Source organism: Globicephala melas, chromosome 9, assembly GCF_963455315.2.
Source record: "Globicephala melas chromosome 9, mGloMel1.2, whole genome shotgun sequence".
NCBI lineage: Eukaryota > Metazoa > Chordata > Mammalia > Artiodactyla > Delphinidae > Globicephala > Globicephala melas.
Genome location: NC_083322.1, coordinates 58,113,682 through 58,134,122, shown reverse-complemented (window position 1 = coordinate 58,134,122; position 20,441 = coordinate 58,113,682). Strand labels below are relative to the sequence as shown.

The window sequence follows — 20,441 nt, the reverse complement described above, 5'->3', positions numbered from 1 at the left end:
GGAGGTTCCTTAAAAAACTAAAAATAGAATTACCTTATGACCCAGCAATCCCACTATTGGGCATATACCCAAAGAAAACCATAATTCAAAAAGACACATGCACCCCAATGTTCATTGCAGCACTGTTTACAGTAGCCAGGTCATGGAAGCAACCTAAACGCCCATCGACAGACGAATGGATAAAGAAGATATGGTACATATGTACAAAGGAATATTACTCAGCCATAAAAAGGAATGAAATTGGGTCATTTGTAGAGACGTGGATGGACCTAGAGACTGTCATACAGAGTGAAGTAAGTCATATATCGTATATTATTGTGTATATGTGGAATCTAGAAAAATGGTACAGATGAACAGGTTTGCAAGGCAGAAATAGAGACACAGATGTAGAGAACAAACATTTGGACACCACAGGGGTAAAGTGGGGTGGGGGGGTGGTGGTGGTGGGATGAATTGGGAGATTGGGATTGACATATATACACTAATATGTATAAAATAGATATCTAATAAGAACCTGCTGTATAAAAATAAATAAAATAAAATTCAAATTAAAAAAAAGAGCATGTGGCTTTGATACATCCTGTTTCTACCATATTTGTAAATTACAGTTTACCACACTCAATAACCATTGCCTTCATTTCACACTCAATGCTGCCTGCTTGGGTTCACATTATATGTGGGTCTATCTCTCTACTAGAAGCTACGAGAGCCCCTTTTTCATCCTGTTCTTAGTCATATCTTACTTATTGTATGCCTCTTTCCATAGAAAAATGCTCATGACCAGCTCTCAGTGAGAAAAAGATCTGACTAAAATCTTTCAAATTCAATTATTTCCAATAGTTCACCCTAAGATCTATTGGTTTTATAACAGAGGACAGTTACTCAGTAATTTCCCAGTATGATAGGAGAAGGATAGATTTTTCAGGCCTTTAAGAGAGCTTCGCAGTGAGGACTTTCCAAATGTTATCACTTGGTCTGTAGATAAGTATTCTGTGGGGAATAAAGCTGAATCTCTTAGGACATACCCTGAGAGTTTTTATTTAAAGAATAAATCTAGGATATGAATTTATTTTATAGTTATTTGCTTTTTTTCTCCTGAAAATGGACTTCTAAACAAAAAAGAATTTAGTATTTCAAGAGTCTGGCTCAGGTTTTAGTGGAGTGTATCATGCCTGTGGCCGTCCTGAAAGTTAATATAGTTTCCCAAGTAAATAGTTAAAAAAGTTAAGGTAGTTTCCAGAAGAAGTTCAAAGTCTTGACTATGTGTGAGATTTACTTTTTAAGCCTTTGTACATGCATCTTTCTGATCCTCTGCTTCTTTTGCAGAAAATGGCTCTGAAGATATCGACATACTTCCTAGGGGGCTGGCTTTTATCTCCAGTGTGAGTATTTTCCATGTCCCTCAGATGCTCATGTCAATAGCTGCATGGACAGTACATTAATGTTGCCGACTACAGCTGCCAGATAGATCCCTACATATTCATCCTGCCCACGGGTAAACTAGTCAACTAAAAAAGCCAAAATGGGATTCCAGAAGGCTAATTAAGATACCACGGAAATGCCAGGCTTGCCTAACCCTTGGTGGGCAGCTCCCTGTGGGCAGTTATATACCCAGTAGTGTCTCAATAAATGTGTATTGAATTCCATTAGATTCCTAGACTAGGCACCAGATTTGCTCAGCTGTTGTTCATCCTCATCATCACCCTATTTGCTGGGCCTCAGCTTCTGGAAATCATCTTCTCACTAATTAGTATTCCTCTCATCATGCCTTCCTATGTTTGGAGCTCAGTAAATGTTTGTGGATTGAACGTTAACCATGTTACTCAATTCAAAATCCTGAGCATTTTCCATCTTGGATACCTTGCCTTTCAAAGAGAAGCTCTTTCAAAGAGGAGTAGGGAAAAACCTGCATTTTATTCTCAATACAACCTTCACAGGTTTGGGATGATGAGGAAGCTATGTGAAGGGCTGAATTTCAATAAATTAAAATGTATATGTTGTGAAGATGTTGAAAATTATCATGTACTTATTAAATCAGTTGCATTTGGAACGGGACCTAGGATTTTGAAAAAAGTAGATTGACTACATTTCCAATGTGAATTCTGATTGCTGGAATTGCATGCTCTAATATTCCATTTTGGCCGATAAAATACTACCAAATAACATAAAATTTTTAAATTTATATCTTTTTGGCCAGAAACAGGGCATATAATATAATATAATATTCCTTAATGGCCCCAATTTCTAAATTCTTAAGTATAGTCAGGCTCTCATTTGGATTTTAAATTGCTGCTGCTGGTGGTACATGTGAGGGTGGGAGGGTGGGTGGGAGGGATTTTATTTCTTCAGTTTTCCTCCAAAACCAAAAATAAAACAAAGCTGTCTAGAAAAGCTTTTTCTTTGTTGACTTAAATTACCTATTGTCAATTTAGATTTTCAATGTTATGCCAAATAGACCTTTAAAAATAATTACTTTACAGCTAGGAGATTTCTTTGCTATTAGGAAATAATATTTGTAGTTCCTACTATATGTTTCTTTTCTATTTTCACTAGAACTAAGTGTACTAAATTCTTGCTATTCAGAAAGTAGAGATTTTCATCACAAATAATTCCATGAGAAATGTTAGCTCTTTTTGCAAAATAACAAACAACTCATTCTTATAGGATAAGGATAATGTTCTTTGCTTATTTTTAATCTTTCTGTACTGCAATAAATTGAAGTCCTTGTTCTTGGTTACCTCCTACTGCCCTTTCTTGCCATCCTAGAACACGTTTGGAAGATGCTGATTTAGAGAGTAATTCTGTGCGATAGATATCTTTAGTGTATTTAGAGGTGCCAAGCAGGCTATTGCTTCCTTACCTTGGAACTTGGCATGCTCTTTGCCTGCAAGATTACTCCCTTCTTCAATGTTATTGACTAACTCCTAGTTCTCTATGAGGGCTCATCGTGGTGGCACTTTAATTCCTCAGGAAAATCCCTAACACTCTCTTTCTGGGCAAGGAGGCTCTTTGATGGTCCTACATGTTCCCTGTGGTTAGGGTCTTAGATGCCACACCATATCTGATACACTTGCTTGGTGCTGCCTCCCTGGATTTCAATCCTTTTGAGACCAGGACTTTGGAATGTACATTGCAACACTAGCACCTAACATACTACCTGGCATACACAGGTGCTTGACTACTTACTGAATGTAGGTACTGGTGAATGAGGGCAGTGGAGGAGTTCCATGCCTGTCCACATGTACCTGTAGTCTGTTGGTGGAAATAAGATGTCTGCACATCCAGGTGATTTTCACCATTTTCAGTAGTGAATGGTATCAAAAGAATTGCTTGCAATCACTTGCCACAGATTCTTACCCAACTGCCTTAAACAGAAAACAAGGCAAGTGTGAAGCCATTTCTTAGAAGAGTTTCATTCATCATGATGCTTAATGTAGGCCAAGTTTGTTTGCCATGCCCTATCCTTATTCCCCAATCAAATCATTTCCATTTCCAGACCACCCAGTCCTTCTACTAGCTGTCAGTGCCTTCACATTCCCCCAAGCTCCCACAGTACTTGCTGTGGTGTTCCACCTTGAGCTGCCTTCCTGAGCAATATTCTCTACTGTCAAACCTTTCTTTACGGTGTGGCAGAAAGAGGCTGTACAACTAATGATCTGAGTGATTTAGGCAATTCACTTCTCTGGGCTTAATTTTCCTTAGGTGAAAAAGGGAAGAATTAGATGTCTCTGACTTTTTTCCCCCAGTGTTACTGGACTTGGTGACAAATTGACTATGGAGGGAAGGGTAGACTTGGAGACTCAATTTTCTGGCCTGATGTTGGGGACAGCAGTGATTCCCTTAACAGAGGAGAATAGATACAAATGAGATCAAGGATTCTAGGAGAGATGATTCTGGTTTTGACCATTTGATTTTGAGCTGCCCTTAGGAAGAAGTTGGGATGCAAGCTAGGGCTCCAAAGAGGGGTTCCAGGGAAATGTGCATATTTGAAAATCACTGGTATAGAAGAAATACCTGTAACCTTATAAATAAGAGCTACAAGGGAAGAGTGTAGAATGAGAAGGAAAGAGGGATGGATGAGGACAGAGGAGGAAAGGGCAGGAAAAGAATTTAGACTAGCCCTATACAGTATAAGAGCTAGAACAGGGCAAAGGGACTTGGCAAAGAATTTGATAAGGAAGCAGTAAGCAAAAAGTGAGTCTTCCTTAGGAGATGGGCTCTTGACTGACGATGGCAGATTCGAGCTCTGGAAGCAGAAGTTTGTGGCTAGGGACATGCCGATCTCTCCTCTAGGTGTGGTGACTTAAGGAGAGGGAATGATAGAGGGAATAGACCTTCCACTGATGGGCTTCAGTGGCCAGTATTGTCTGGGGAAAGCTAGATTTCCCATAAGATTTAAGCATAGAAGAACTGTTCTAAGAAAAGCTTGAAGATATAGGTGGGGTTGTTTGAAACTGAAGATTGACTACCCCAGGGGTTGGGGGCAGGGAAGGGAGGGACAGTGGAAGGGCCAAGAATAGTATAATTGTAAGTAAGAGTGTGTGTGTGTGTGTGTGTGTGTGTGTGTGTGTGTGTGTAAGAAAGGAAGGGGAGAGGGAGAGCAAAGGAGAAAGTAGAGTAGGAAGAAGGAAGAAGGAGGGAGAGAGAGAGAGAAGGAAAGAATTTAAACTGATTATAAGTGGAAATGAGGGTACAAGGAAAGATAGATACAATATTGTTGATGTTGATATACATCAGAGTGATGGGGGAAGGATACAGGGAGGAAGTGGGCTGAGTTTTGTAATTGATATAGAATAAACCAACCCCAAGTTTTGACACAATGACCTGGGATGCAGCAAAGGCCCAATACATTCAGGATGCCTATTATTGGTTGATAAACACCTGGTTCTTCCAGGAGAAAGAGCCACTGTTCAAGTTACTGGAATGAACTTTTTACAATATTTGGAGAAAAGGATTCACATCCAAATCTTTGGACATATCTGTAGGAACAAAATAGGTCAGAAATAGTGAACTGTATGAAACTGGTTACCCTCTGTTAATTCTTGGCTGATTATTCTCTTTGTCATGACGTAATATAATGGATGTAGGATGGGAGCAGTGCAATAGACCCATACATCCCTCTCTCTGCTTTGAGGAGCGTTCATCATATATAGAATAGGACTAGAAAGAACCTTCTCAATTAAATATTTTAATTTCCACATTTTATAAATGAGAAACCTGTAGTACAGGCAGATCAAGGGACTCAAACAAAGTAATACAGCTTAGTCTCTTGCATTATGCTTTTGGGTCTCATTCCTTCTCTATATATTAAAAATTGAACATAGGTTCTTCCCATATTCCCATTTGCAGTGGCTTAGATGACATTGGTAATTCCTCAGATCAGATAATGGCAATACCTGACAGTGTAAAAAATCCCAGAAATCTAAAAGAAATTTAGAGCTTTGAACATTTTTGTTAGGCCTTGAGATTTTCGCTTCCATGTGAAAACGTTGCTTTGATATGTGTATATTTGCATACTTATTCTCCATATTTTAAAGGGATTAAAATATCCAGGCATGCCAAACTTTGCATCAGATGAGCCAGGACAAATCTTCTTGATGGATTTAAATGAGCAAAACCCAAGGGTCCAGGCACTAAACATCAGTGATGGTTTTGACAAAGCATCATTTAATCCACATGGGATCAGTACTTTCATCGACAAAGGTAAAGCTTGAATGCTTAAGAATAAGGGGAAAATGAGGGAAATACAAACCACTCATCCTCAACTCTTCAACATGTATGTGAAAGGAGGGAAGATGCTATTTTACCATGAAGATGTATATTTATAAGATAATAAATATGTATCAAAACATTTTTTAACATCATGTTAAAGAGGGGGAGACTAGACTGTGGTCACACCCTCTTTCTCCTACTCCCTTTTCTTCTCATCTGACCATCAAAACCAGTTGGGATATTGTTCTCAGAAATCTAACATATAAACTAAAGGCCCTTTGAAAATAATCTCGTGACATTTATAAAGCAACATAAAAGGAAACAATGGATGAATTAGACATTGTTAAAATTAAAAACTTCAAAAGACACCATCAAGGAAGTGAAAAAACAACCTAAAGCATAAGAGAAAAAGATGTGCAAATCAGATATCTGATGAGGCTTATATCCAGAATATATAATTTTTACATCTCAACAACAAAAAGACAAATACCCAGTCAAAAAATGGACAAAGGATCTCAGTATATCTTTCCAAAGAGATACACAAATGGCCAATAAACACATGAAAAGATACTCAGTATCCTTAGTCATTAGGGAAATGCAAATCAAAACCATGATGAGATACCACTTCACACCCATAGGGTGATAATTATTTAAAATGACAGACAGTAACAAACATTGGCAAGGATGTAGGGAAACTGGCATCCTCACACTTTGCTGGTGGGATTGAGTGCAGTCATTTTTGAATGCAGTTTGACAGTTCCCCAAAATGTTAAAGGTAGATCTACCATATGATGCAGAAACTCTACTCCTTGGCACATACCTAAGAGAACTGAAAACATAGGTCTATACAAAAACTTACACACATATATTCATAGCAACATTACTCCTAATACTCAAAAGGTGAAAATAATCCAAATTCCCATGAAATGCTGAATGCATAACCAAAAGGTGGTATGTTATACAATGGAATATTATTCGGCGATAAAAAGAAATGAAGTATTGATGAATGCTACAACATGGATGAACCTTGTAAACATTATCCTAAGTGAAAGAATTCAATGACTAAATGCCACATATTGTATGATTCCATTTATATTAAATGTGCAGAATAGGCAAATTTATAGAGACAAAAAGTAGATTAGTGGTTGGCAGGGACTTGGGGGGGGGTGGGGAATGGGGAGTGACAGCCAATGGATATGGGGTTTCTTTTTAGGGTGATGAAAATATTCTGGAACTAGATAGTGGTTATGGTTGCACAACTCTGTGAGTACACTAAAAACCACTAAACTATACATTTTGAAAGTGTGAGTTTAATGGCAAGTGAATTATATCTCAAAAAAGCTATTGTAGAAAACAAAGCATAGTTATGAATACACTGTATATGCTTTAAAACAATAATTTCCAATATTAGTTTTTACTTTATAGTTTATAATTCCAGACTAACTTAATTTTTAGATATTTGTGGGTCCACAGATCATGTAGAAGATAAGAATGAAGCCTCACTAGTAGTAACTATTAATACGTGAAGGGAAGGACAAATGGAAATGTTGCAAATCAAAATTTTTAAATAAATGGTGTTTTAATTCTTCCAAATACATACTGAAGTTACAAGGCATTGTTAATTGTGAAGTTAAATTTGCTAGAGTGATTTAAATGAATAAAAAATGACTAATAATTATCTCAATCCACTTATCCCACCGATCAATGTTTCATTCTTTCCTCTGCACCAACAGACTTGTTCATTTTTAAACAAATGGGTACCTTTTAAAATGCTTGAAATACTATTTTACTAAGTAGGTTAAATATTCCCCTGAAATCTAATATATGATGTTTACTTGCCTAGCAAGCCCTTCTTTAAAAGATAATTGTACCTAACAATTTTATATTGCTTTACAGTTTATAAAGCACTTTATATATATTTTATTCCTCAAAATAAAACCCTGGGCCCAACCTTGACTCTTCCCCTCTCCCTGTCGCATTCAGTCAGCTAGTTACAAAGTTCTGTCCAATTTAACCCTCAAATATCTCTCCAAGCTGCTGACCTCTCCCCATCCTCACTGCACCATCCCAGTCCAAGTCCCCAACATGTCTATCCTAGATTCTGCAGTGGTCCCTGATTGCACTTTCCCTCTTGTGCCAACTCAAGCCATTTTTATAAGCAAGCATTATTTTTTATACAAATCTGATCATGTCACTCCCTTCTGAAAATTCACCATATTGTTCCTGTCACTCTGAAGATAAACCCCAAATCTCCAGAATGGTTTCCTAGGTGCTACACCTACATATTCTGGCATCTGGATGCTCTCTCCAGCCTCAGTGGACACCACTGTCTCCCTGACTCTCTGGACTAGTCACACTGGATTTCCTTTAGTCCTGCAGAATGCTGCATGCCTCAGGGACTTTGCATCTGTAATTCCCTCTGCCTGGAATGTCTTTCCATTTATTTCTGGCTTATTCTTTTTCATCATTCAGGTCTCAGCTTAAATGTCACCTTCTCAGGGAAGCCTTCCCATCATCTTATTTCAGGCTGTGAACCTTGCTATATTTCTTCTCAATGAACTTCCTCTTTTAGCACTCATCAAAATGGTAATTAATGCTTTTTATTAATGTTAAAAGATAACAACATTCTTTCCCTCTCCCACTATTGCTCTATAGTGGGCTCCTTCTCATCTCTAGATCCAAGCTTAACTGTCACTTTTCAAGTGGGTGCAACTGTATGAAGAAGGCGTATCTCCCCACTCCCATATTCTTTTATTTACTAATTATTTCCTTCTTGTTTTCTTCTCTAGAATGTAACCATCATAAAAGCATACGTGACTTGTTCATTGCTGGATTCCCAGAGTCTAGAACAGTGTCTGCAGCATGTTAGGTGCTCTGTGAACATGTGTTAAATGAATAAATGAATGAACCCTATGAGTCAGGCAGGGCGCAGATACTGATAGTTTTATAGATGGAGAAATGGAGTTTAGAGACATGCAGTAAAGTGTGACTTCACTTCTGTCATTAGTAAATGGCAATGCCAGAAGTAGAACCCAGATGGTCTTACTTCTAATCCTATGTCCTTAATTCAGGTGAAATTTGGGCTCCTGGCTCTATTTAAATAATTTGAGAGTCATCACTTTTTTGCCTGACACCCGACTAGACATATGATGCTTCATTGGAGAAGGTGTCATGAGTGATCAGATTAGGCTGGAGCTATTTTATTCCATGGGATAGTGTTAGAGTTGGGTTTTTTGTGTTTTTTGTAAGGGGGGTGGGGAAGGGGAGGTGAGAGTTGGTTTTGGTTTGTTTTTTCTTTTTTTTTTTAAGATGGGACCAGTTTACAGATTAATCCTCAGGCATATAATCAGGCTTTCAGAAGTTAAGTATGTTATGATTGACAACTTATTTTATTTGTTAGTGACCTCCCTTAATTATGTATTTAATTCATAAGGCCAAAACATTACACATAAATTGGCATGAATGAGAAGACAGAAAACAAAAGTCTTCTCACCAAGCATCTCTTATATGAAAAGAGGCCTTAAGAAGGGGGGTAAAGCCAGGGCAGCAATGTATTTTTCATGCTGTGTCCAGCAAGAATGTCTTGTCGAAGGGCCATGTGAGGGCTAAATGCTACTCAGGTTCTGCTTGCCAAGTCCCTGGAACAGAGTTGCCATGCCCTGGAACAGAGTTGGGTCAGACCAAAAGAAAGATTCATCTGCGAGGGAGCACTTTTCCTTAATTCAGGTAAAGGTGCCCATGTGGTTCAGGGGCCCTGAGTATAAGCCCCACATCTCAGGGCTCTGGCTTGCCCCGCTGCATGATTGGAAACCCCATCAAGAAAGGAACTGGGGAGATGAACGCAGATCAAATCCTGAATGGGAGCATGGGCCCAGGCTCTTTCAAACTCCAGAGTGCATCTGACTTAGAACTCTTGATAAGTCAGAAAACAGTACTCTGAGAAGCTAGAGTACTGCCCCCAATCCTGTTCACAGCAGTTCACATTCCAGTATGAGAACAGATAGGTGAACATTCCTGAGGTTGGTTATACCTAAAATTGGCTAATCTATTTTCTTCTACATTCGTATTTACATTCCACGTCTACTGGGTTCGTGAATAACTAAATATCGTTACTGCAACCTCAGGTAGGTGACTTGTGTCAGGAGTTCATTCTCTACCTGGGAAATGTTCATTTTAAAATATTTACACAGGCCTGACACTTCTTGAACGTGTGTTGCAATGTAGGCAGTTCTCACAGAAAAGAATTCTCGGCAAAGCTTTGCTTGCTGTACCCACTTCTCTTGTTGAGGGGCCACCTTGGGAAACCGCATCCGTGTTTATACACCACTGTAGTTCTGCATCTTCCTGTTAGAGAGGGTGTGTGCAGGTGAGGCTGAAGGGAGCATTGCAGAAACATGTGGGCTTGGCTTTGCCACTGGGTGGTGATGAAATTGCTGACGAGTTATTAACCTTCTGAGTGTCAGTTTCTTCAATAAAATGAGGATTCTGGCATTTGTTTGACTTACCTATCAGATGGGTTGCAAGGATCAAATGCAAGATGTATAAGAAAAATCCTTGGACATGACCAAGTTCTACACTAGGTGTAATAATAGTTGCAACAGAAGCAAACTTCTTGGAAATTATGTCTTTTTTCCACTTTAGACCAAATTGTTTATCTTTATGTTGTGAACCATCCCCACATGGAGTCCACTGTGGAGATATTTAAATTTGAGGAACAACAACGTTCTTTGGTACACCTGAAAACTATAAAACACGAACTTCTCAAAAGGTATGGAATTAAAGTATTTCATTTGCGCCTCTGCTGTGTGCTTTGTTTTCTTTAGTTCACAGCCTTTGTTAAACTTTTGTTTTGAAGCTTTTTCTTCTAAAGCTTTCTAGAGGTTCTTATGGTGACACTGCCCAGCACCTCACTAGAAATTGCTGTATTCGGTATTAAATATCTTTATATTCTCCAACTTTCTGAAAGCATTTTAACCCTATAAAGTTGCTCTAATTCCATCCTCCATAACACAACAGCGCAGAACCTGCTATTGGGCTCTTTAAACACCCACACCCTTTAGTTGTCCTGGTAGGTTGTATTCTGAAAGCCATACCCATTGGGTGTTATAACCAGCCTCCAGAAGGACCATTCCTTTGTTCAATCAAAGTTTTAAAGTAACATTTGAAAAAAGGCCTGTAGGCCTTTTATTAAGCATTGACTATGTGCCAGGCACTGTGCCAAAATCCCTAATTTCCTTTCACTCTCACAACTGCCTTTAGTAATAGGCATGAGTAAACAGAGACTTAGAGCAGTTTGGGTTAAGTTACTTACCCAAATTACATAACTTGTAAGTGGTAGAACTAGGGTGTAAACCTTGACCCATCTGAATTCAAAGCTGGGCTCTTAATCACTGTGGCAAACAGCTTTGAGAAAAATTGTAAGTTTTTTACTGGCTAGGTTGCCTGTTTCAAGCCTGTAACGAACAGTGAAGAATCTTTTATAAAATGGATTCAACGCTGAAAGACTGGTTCTAAAACAGTAGAGGTTAATCTTTCCATGAGGTAGAAGAGTAAGGAAAGAAAAGGAAGGAAGTTCATCTTCTCTCCTTTGCTCTCTTTTTCAACAACACATTTGAATTTCTCCCCATAGAATTTAGGGGCAACAAAAGGAGAGGCAGAAGAAGTAAGAGAACTTGAAGTTGTTGACTTTTCCCATGATGCACTGTGCTGGGTTCTGAGGCTCAGTGGGGACCAGGACTGCCACTGCTGGGTGACTGAGAAACTGTGAACAAGTCACTTCACCTGTGCTTCAGCAAAATGGGGTTTCCCTCAAAGGCCTGACTTACCTACCTGGTGATTGTGAGGGTCAAATGCTATAACATCCCCTTGTGGGAAGAGTGCCTCAGAAAGCACAGCCTGAGGGAAAACTCAAGACACAGCTCCTTCGTTAGGGAGTGCCAGCCCAGGATGCAGAAGTCAGAGACCAGCCTGAGGCAGGGAAAGCGGAGTGTTAGGGGTTGAATTGTGTCTCCTCAAAATGATAAGTTGACATTTTAACCCCTGATACCCCAGAACCTGACCTTATGTGGAAATAGGATCCTTACAGATGTAATTAGTTAAGATGAGGCTGTATTAGAGCTGAGTGCGCCCTTAATCCAATATGATTGATGCCCTTATAAGAAGACAGACGGACACACAGGGAGAATGCGTGTGAAGATGGAAAGTGAGATTGGAGTGATGTGTCTACAAGCCAAGGAATGCCTGAGGCTACCAGAAGCTAGAAGAGGCAAGGAAGGATCCACCGGTAGAACCTTCAGAGGGAGCATGGCTCTGTCAACAATTTGGTTGCAGACTTCTGGCCTCCAGAACTATGAGACAGTAAATGTGTGTTGTCTTAAGCCACCCAGTTTGTGGTACTTTGTTACAGCAGCACCAGGAAACTCATATGGGAGAGAGTCTATAGCAAATGCATTGTTAAGCCAGCTACTGCTAAGTGCAACTGACTGCTTGAAACCATGGGATTGCCCTCCAGTAAGCAACATAAACCTCATTTCAAGACAATCTGGCCAAGATAAGAAAGGAAGAGGAGTTTATCCACCCCCGCCCCCCATCTCTCAGTAGTCAGAGGTTTGCCTCAAGGGGTGTTAATTCCTGCACATACCTTTTTACCCATGTGCAAGGCAAGTCTGGTGATATCCTGTGCTTTGAATTTGACACGGAAGCCTGGAAATGGGAGTAAGAGGCCTATAACAGACATGAGGTAAGGCGCTATAAGGGTACACTGTGGAAAGTCTGTCAGATCCTATGCAGAGCTGGTTGAAATAGTGCCAGCTGGAATAGGGCAGGCGTGGCTTTGAGGATCTAAAGAGGACCTTGGGAGGTACCCTGATAAACACATACCCAAGCATTTCAAAGGGTAGAACAAAGTGCTATGGAACAAATTATGCGGGAATTTAACTTAAGCTATGGTGATAATACTTTTTGGAAGAAGGACTGCGTAAGCTGAGACCTAAAAGACAAGTAGCCCAATAACATTGGGAGAGTCATTGTACAACAAAACCTCAAAGTATTTCCTGATTCATCCAAATTTTTCTTTCCTAAATTTAATGTAAACTTGTATGGATATAACTGAATCACTTTGCTGTACACCTGTAACTAACACATCATTGTTAACTATACTCCAATATAAAATAAAAATTTTTTTAAATCATAAATGCCATTAGAAAGGGTGACACATTAACTTTATTGCCAATATTGTGTATTTTACAAAGTTGCTGAGTAAAGAAGCTTCACACACACACACACACACACACACACACACACAGGTTCAATCTTTTTTTTTTTTTTACATTTTTTTCTAGTCATCATCTCTTTTTTTCTTTTCCAAAATAGAAATGATTTTGTTTTAATTGTTGTGAGAATGAGACTTGGTTCATTTAAAAATTTCAATGGTATTGAAGAACATAAATAAGAAAGAATAACACTCATAATCCCACCTATGCAGAGAAAATATAAAGGTCAGGATGAACTGGGTCTTGCTACAATAATAGAAAAGAAAAACCCTAGCATCTTTAATGGCTCAAACCCACAAAGTTTTGTCTTGTTTTCATACGCATGCTACATATCCAATGTAGGTGATTCAGGGAGTCAGTTTTATGGTGTCCTCATTTAGAACCTTAAGAGAGGACCACACTCTCATTTATCAGAAAAGTTGCTGGTTACTGTGGAAGAGTGAGTGAAGCATGATGGATCTTGTACTGCCTCTTAAAGTCTCCCATCTCGGAAGCTACATACATTACTTCATTTTTTTTTTAACTCTTTTTTTTTTAACATCTTCATTGGAGTATAATTGCTTTACAATGGTGTGTTAGTTTCTGCTTTATAACAAAGTGAATCAGCTATACATATACGTATATCCCCATATCTCCTCTCTCTTGCGTCTCCCTCCCACCCCTCTAGGAGGACACAAAGCACTGAGCTGATCTGCCTGACCAGCTCTTTATCGGCAACCTGATCATGAGGTGGACAGATCAGAGCTTAAAGATTTTTTTCAAAATTAGGGGAATATGGTGGAGCTGCATATTAACAACAGTGGGAAATTACCCAATTTTGGGTTCGTTGTGTTGAGAAGGTGCTTAGCAACAGGCCCATCATGTTCAGAGGTGAGGTCCATCTGAATGTGGAAGAAAAGAAGACTCAAGCTGCCCAGGAAGGGGACCGCCGAGATAACCACCTGCAGGGACCTGGAGGCCCTCGAGGTGGGCTGGGTGGTGGGATGAGAGGCCCACCCTGCGGAGGCATGGTGCAGAAACCAGGATTTGCAGTGGGAAGGGGCAGTGCTCCAAGGCAGTGAATTGCTCTTCACCGATCTTCAGGCAGCAGTACAAACCCTAGCTCCCACAAAACGGTAAATTTCTTCAGCCAACCTTTGGTATCTTGGAATCTGATCCTAGTCTATCATAAACTGCTTAAGTTTGTAAAATTTTACTTTTTGTGTTAATGGTGTGTGCTCCTTAGCGCCCCCCCCCCATTTTAGTCCTTCACTTCCAATTTTGTGGAATGATATTTTAGGAAAAATGGATTTTTAAAGAAGAAAAAAAAGACTGCATTTCCCTGCTTTACTTGCATATACAGACTGGATTTTTTTTTAACAGTTTCCCCAAAGGAATGTTTCTTCCTTATTACTGACATTTGGTATGTTTCATTCATTAGAATCTTTCTTACTTATTTTCTACATGTTTCAAAATCCTGGGAGAATTACAGGATTTGATAAACATTTTGAAGGCAGGAAAAACCCAAATTGTCTCTTCTTTGAGAGTCAGGACTACCTTCTGGTGCAGAAAAATTGCCGTTGGAAAAATTGACAATTTAGATTCTCTCTGGTATGGTTAAAAACTGAATAAAAGGTGTTACTGGAGTTTTTCTTTGGATACGCGATCACCAAACAGTTCCAAAACCTACTGTTTTTGCCACTGAAATTTAAATTGTGAGATAGGTTTTAAATGTCTAGAATGCAACTGATAAGCTTTTCTTGAACTGTTAGACTTTTTTTTGAAGTAGAGTTTTTTCATGTTTAATTTGTATTTGTAAAAAAAAGAAAACAAAAATATTTTAAAAATCTGAATAACATAAAACCAGAGCAAAACTGTTGTGCCTTCTATTTATCTTTGATTCCAGTCTTGGCAATTGTTTAAAGAAAAATAATAATAATTAAAAAAAAACCTAGATTTGTTCTATCAGGTTCAGAGTGTGTTGGGAATTATAGAATCCCTCTTTCACCTGTAAAAAACAAAAACAAAAACAGTCGCAAGTCAACAGATATAGATTTGAGGTTTATTTGTATACTTGTCTGTTTTTGCTGATTTCTGTGGAAGGGAGGAGTGAGAAAATAACAAATGGCTAAAAGAAAATCCATCAGGGCAATGAAAAGTCATGTACTTTCTGTGGAATCCTTTAATCCATACTAGTTCATGTATACTTTTTCAAACTGATGAATTTATTGGTCTTTGAGATTTAGTGATTTTAAATAGCCCATGGTTTTTTTTCTTTTCCTCTCTCTGTCTCTTTCTTTTTTTTTTTTCTTTTTCATTTTAGTGTGAACGACATTGTGGTTCTCGGAGCAGAACAGTTCTATGCCACCAGAGACCACTATTTTACCAACTTCTTCTTGGTACTATTAGAGATGGTCATGGATCTTCGCTGGACTTACATTCTTTTCTACAGTCCAAGAGAGGTTAAAGTGGTGGCCAAAGGATTTATTTCTGCCAATGGGATCACCATCTCACCAGACAAGAAGTAAGCTCTTTTATAAATTCCAACCCTTTACCCTTGACATTTTCATGGATTCCTTCCCTGAAGAAGTGCTTACTTCCTGAGGCTTAAGTAGTCAATACATGTGTGGAGGGATCCAGCGTGGCCAGGGTTCACAATAAATGTGTGATCTTAAGCCAACCATGCCCTCTTGCACTTTAGGGTCCCCCAACAAAATGAGGGATTTTGACTCAAGGATATGAGGTCCTTGTTCCAGACTCTTATGTGACTAGAAAAGAGTATAAATGCAGGATACCTCTGCCCCTTATGAAGCTAGAAGGTCTTTAATCACTTATGCTAAGTTCAGTTACCCAAAAGTTCTTATTGGAGAGGGAGACCCAACTTAGATTGGGCATTGGGATTGTATAAGTTTCAGACTTACTGTTATACTACAACAGAATTTTCTATGAGAAGACATTATTTTATGCAGCATAAAATTTTATGAGAAACTCTTTTAAAGTGTTTTTAAAATGGAAGGTTATTTAAAAAGAAGAGTACCATGAATATTAAATGTAAAGGTGACATAATAAATAGAGATGATCCCTGTGGAAAACTACACTAAGTATTCTTCCTCTTTTTAAAAATAATTGTGACTGAGTTTCATGATCATCTGCTACTTCTTTTCAAGCACGAGTTTCTGGAAGTATAGGCTCTATTGGACTTATGAGAGGTCCACTTACCTCCATTCAATGTAAAGAATAAAGTGTGATTCATAACTGATGAGACTGAGCCTATATGTCAGCTAGAAACACAATTCCATTACCTTATGGTCATATCTCGTATTCAACGCTTACTTAAAGCACTTCAAGAGTATTAAAAATACCAGTCCATTATATTTTACTGTAGTTTAGAACGGCACTGTAGTGGCACTTTGAGCTATTGTGAATTTGTATGCTTCTTCTCCAAAATAAAAGTTAGTATCATCTCTCATTACTACTTGCTTAAATGTAAATGTTACTTACTTCAAAGGTATATCTATGTAGCTGATGTACTGGATGAGAACATTCATGTAATGAAAAAACATGACAACTGGGATTTAACTCAACTTAAGGTAAAAGTACCCTGTCTTCCCACACAACGTGTTCTATTACATTAGTTCCCAAGCTTGACCTGGGAATGCGCTCCCTGAATGAAGGAAACGAGACTGTTTTAGAAGAATGTTGGTGAGATTATGCTTGCACTTCTAAAATTCAGTAGCAAAAATCTAATTTCAGGAGCCAGAAGGAGCTGGTGGGAGGAAGGAGGTAGGGAAGAAAGTCAAAACAATGTCTTCACTACTTCCTCTTTGTTGGAAGGTAATCCAGTTGGACACCTTAGTGGATAACTTAACTGTTGATCCTGACACGGGAGATATTTTGGCAGGATGCCATCCTAATGCCATCAAGCTGCTGATGTATAATACTGAGGATCCTCCAGGGTCAGAAGTAAGTTCTTATACTTCTCTACGCTCATGGGAAAAGCGGCAAGAACAATCAATTTGTTGAGGTGACTTGGGAGAATTTAGCAGGTCATATGTGATGTTCCAGAACTGAACAAATTCTGCATATGGGAAGAGTAAAGATTTGGGGCAGGATGGGGAGATACAGCCCATTAACCCCTTCAAGTCACCTGGTGACTGTTTAACATCAGTGCTAAACAGCATATCCCATCCTTGCAAAGGCTGTACTTGCTATTGGGAATCATGGGAAAATATGAGCTTGATTATTCAAATTGACCCAGATTCCCATATCGTAGTTCCAATCAGGATGTAGGCTCTGAGCAGGCCCTAAAGTTAGGCAAAGGGAGAGTAATATATGGAAACATCTTTCATACTGCCCAACAGGAAGCTCCCATGAAAGGGTTTAAACGACTGTAGTCTCATAACAAAATTAGATTTTGCCCGCAGGTTCTATTATATATGATAGTGTTGAAGAATGTCTCATTTTATAGATGTTCTTTTAAATCTCTTCTAAAATAATATCATATGCCATTGAATTTTATATGGCATTAGAAATAAAGCATTGCAATTTCTATAGCATTGAGCTTAAGAATAAAAAAATCTCTAGTGAATTTAAATACAGATATAAATTCTTGGCACACATACTAGGAGAGATTTTTTCACAAAAATTTACTGAGCACTTATAATGTACTAGTCTTTATTCTAATGCTTAGAAAATAATCAGAAAACAAAACATACAAAGATCCCTGCTGTTAGGGAGGGAGAAAGACAATGAACAATAAGCATAAGAAATAAGTAAATTAGATAGTAAGTTTGCAAGTGGTAAGTTCTATGGGAAGAAAAAGCATAACAGTAAAAGGGATCAGGATTACTGTGAACAGAGGGATGGCAGGTCTTATTAAATATGGAGACTAGGCTATGACTCATTGAGAAGGTAAAGTTTGAACAAAGAGGAGAATGTTTGAATCTAGGTTTGGGGAGTTGGGAAATTGAGACTCAAATCCCACCCTGGTAATTGGCCCAGTGGGTAAAGTAGAACATACAGTTATTCTGCTTCCAATATTACTATTCTTTAGTCTAAAAAAATTGTTTTAAAAAGATTTGTTTCTTTTATTAACATATTAGTCACAACTTTTTTTGTTTTGTTTTTGGCTCTGCCACATGGCTTGTGGGATCTTAGTTCCCTGACCAGGGATTGAACCCGTGCCCTCGCCAGTGAAAGCCCGGAGTCCTAACCACTGGACTGCCAGAGAATTCCCTAGTCAACATTTTCTTGACAAAAACCAACAACAACCAAAAACAAACAAACAAAACACCCCAAAACATCAAAAAATATAAAAAGAAACAAAAGTCCAGCCTGAGACTAGAACCTGAAGAATTGTTACCCTAAGCTACCCTGGCCTCAGATATATGCCCCCCAAAGTGATACACATAACTTTTCTACAAATGCCCAACAACATCTGCTTTAAGAGAATGAAAATACGATCCACAGAATGATAAGAAAATTGTTTAGACTCTTTTTCTTGTCTCCATTTTCAAGTTTAATCATTTGTTTATTTTAGATAAGACTTCTTTCTTCATAATTACTGACACCCTTTATTTTTGGTGGAGGCTAATGTTTTCTACATGAGTTCCAGCTTGAGTATTTCCATGTAACAAACCTGAGATAAAGTTGTAGGATCTTTCTCAAGATAAAACAAAAACAAAAAACCCTAAATTCTATTTTAATAAGAGATGTTGATATAGACTCATGACTCATGAAATCCTAATCCTCAATTAAATCCTAATTTAATTCACGTCATGCCCTATTTGAGTGAACTTCATCCAGGCTATTTGGAAACCTGAGCACTTATGTATTTACTGATTAGCAAACTAAACTGTGTAAATCCTGTGGATCAATAACAGTACTAGGCAGTGATATGTCAGATTGAATTCCAAAGTAAGCATTCTTTATGCTTCCTTGAGGGAGGGGTCCAGCTGTGAAAACTACCATCTACTGGTTCTGGGTTGGGTTGGCTGGCTAACTGGCTGTCCCTTCATTTTCTTGTCCCATGTTTCCCTCCTCATCCTGAATGCCCAGTCAAAGGCAAGAACCTTTCCACAGAGGGAGCAACACTGTTCACTGAAGATTAGATAAGAGCATTCACAGTTCTTACCTCTCTCTATAGAGAAGTCTGAACTATCAAAATTGTGTAAACCATCTGCTGAGGAATTTGGCTAATGTGAGATCACTAGTCCACTTGACTGACTAGATATCGTTAGGACACTGATACTTTCATCAGAAGAAGAAAAAGAAAAGATTGAAGATGTATGGATTTTAGCTTATTGATTTCTGAGAAACATATTACTCCTGGAGTATTTGGGAAGGAAAATATCTCTGATGGCTGTTTGTTCATAGTCTACTAATGAATGATCTTTCTTGACAGGTACTTCGCATCCAGAATGCTTTGTCTGAGAAGCCCAGGATAAGCACTGAGTATGCCAACAATGGCTCAGTGCTTCAGGGCAGCTCTGTGGCTTCTGTGTACCAGGGGAAGCTTCTCATAGGCACCGTATTTCACAAAGCTCTGTACTGTGTGCTCTAGAGTCCAGATATTCCAAAAAGTCTACATATTTGGTAAAAGTAAACCCTTAATTATATAATGACTGGAACTGTAAGTAAATGACAATAAAAATAACTAAATAATAAATTTTTATTGGACACACCAATAAAAATGTGTCCGACTTTTCTCATGGATAGAAGTAAAGAAGCAGAGAGATTATGTAATATCCACCTAATTGCAAGTCAAGATAGTGACAGTCCAACAAGAAACTAAACCTCTTTAATTCTTTTTATCTACCACCCCCAATATTCTTTCTACAATAAGATGAGTGAGCTGTGGTAAGTGAGGTGTCCAGCTCACCTACGACTCCTTGGTAACTGTGTGGCAAAATTAACCTCCTGCAACTGTGATGTTCTGAGCCTCCTGCAGTCCAGACCAGGAGAAACGCTAATGTTCAAATATTTATAATTCCCCCTCTCTTCCCTCAATTGCACAAGGCACAAACTACCAATCAAGTGCCCAGCCCATGGATAAAAGCAAGAATTGGCATCATGGGACTGCCCAAAGTCCTCCTTGAACTTGCATTCTCCCAGTGTAGACACAGGAAATCAGATTCTGGAAAATCTGACAAAGACCACACTGCCTACTTTAAGGCAGGGCAGGGCTAATCTGATCTTTGTAACAGGTCTTTATTTGTAGGGATATCTGTATCTGAAGTGTTGTAATCAGCTTGGCTCTGACCCAGGAGATGGTGCCTCAGGACTGTTATCCTCAGCTGCTTTAAACATGCTCTTCTGGTTGATTCAATAAACACTTATTAAGCAACATTCCATACACCTGGCCCTAAAGAATCTGAAATAAATAACAGTATTGTATTGAAATCTTGTCTTAGGGACCAACTCAACCTTAGTTTGATGAGAATGAACAGAAGTGTCCCTTTCTTGGTCAAAAACCAGGAC

At 38.6% G+C, this 20,441-nt stretch overlaps 1 protein-coding gene across 1 annotated transcript in view; it reads left to right on the top strand.

The window, feature by feature from the left end:
• PON3 (paraoxonase 3) overlaps positions 1-19,593 on the top strand; it is a 32,890-nt gene extending 13,297 nt beyond the window's left edge. Inside the window, exons 3-9 of the mRNA XM_030857243.3 lie at positions 1,327-1,382; positions 5,538-5,703; positions 10,354-10,480; positions 15,286-15,486; positions 16,471-16,552; positions 16,797-16,925; positions 19,366-19,593. Of these exons, the coding sequence (XP_030713103.2) occupies positions 1,327-1,382; positions 5,538-5,703; positions 10,354-10,480; positions 15,286-15,486; positions 16,471-16,552; positions 16,797-16,925; positions 19,366-19,524 (920 nt within the window). The 3' untranslated portion in view covers positions 19,525-19,593. The remainder of the gene's footprint in view (positions 1-1,326; positions 1,383-5,537; positions 5,704-10,353; positions 10,481-15,285; positions 15,487-16,470; positions 16,553-16,796; positions 16,926-19,365) is intronic.
• The last annotated feature ends 848 nt before the right edge of the window (positions 19,594-20,441 follow it).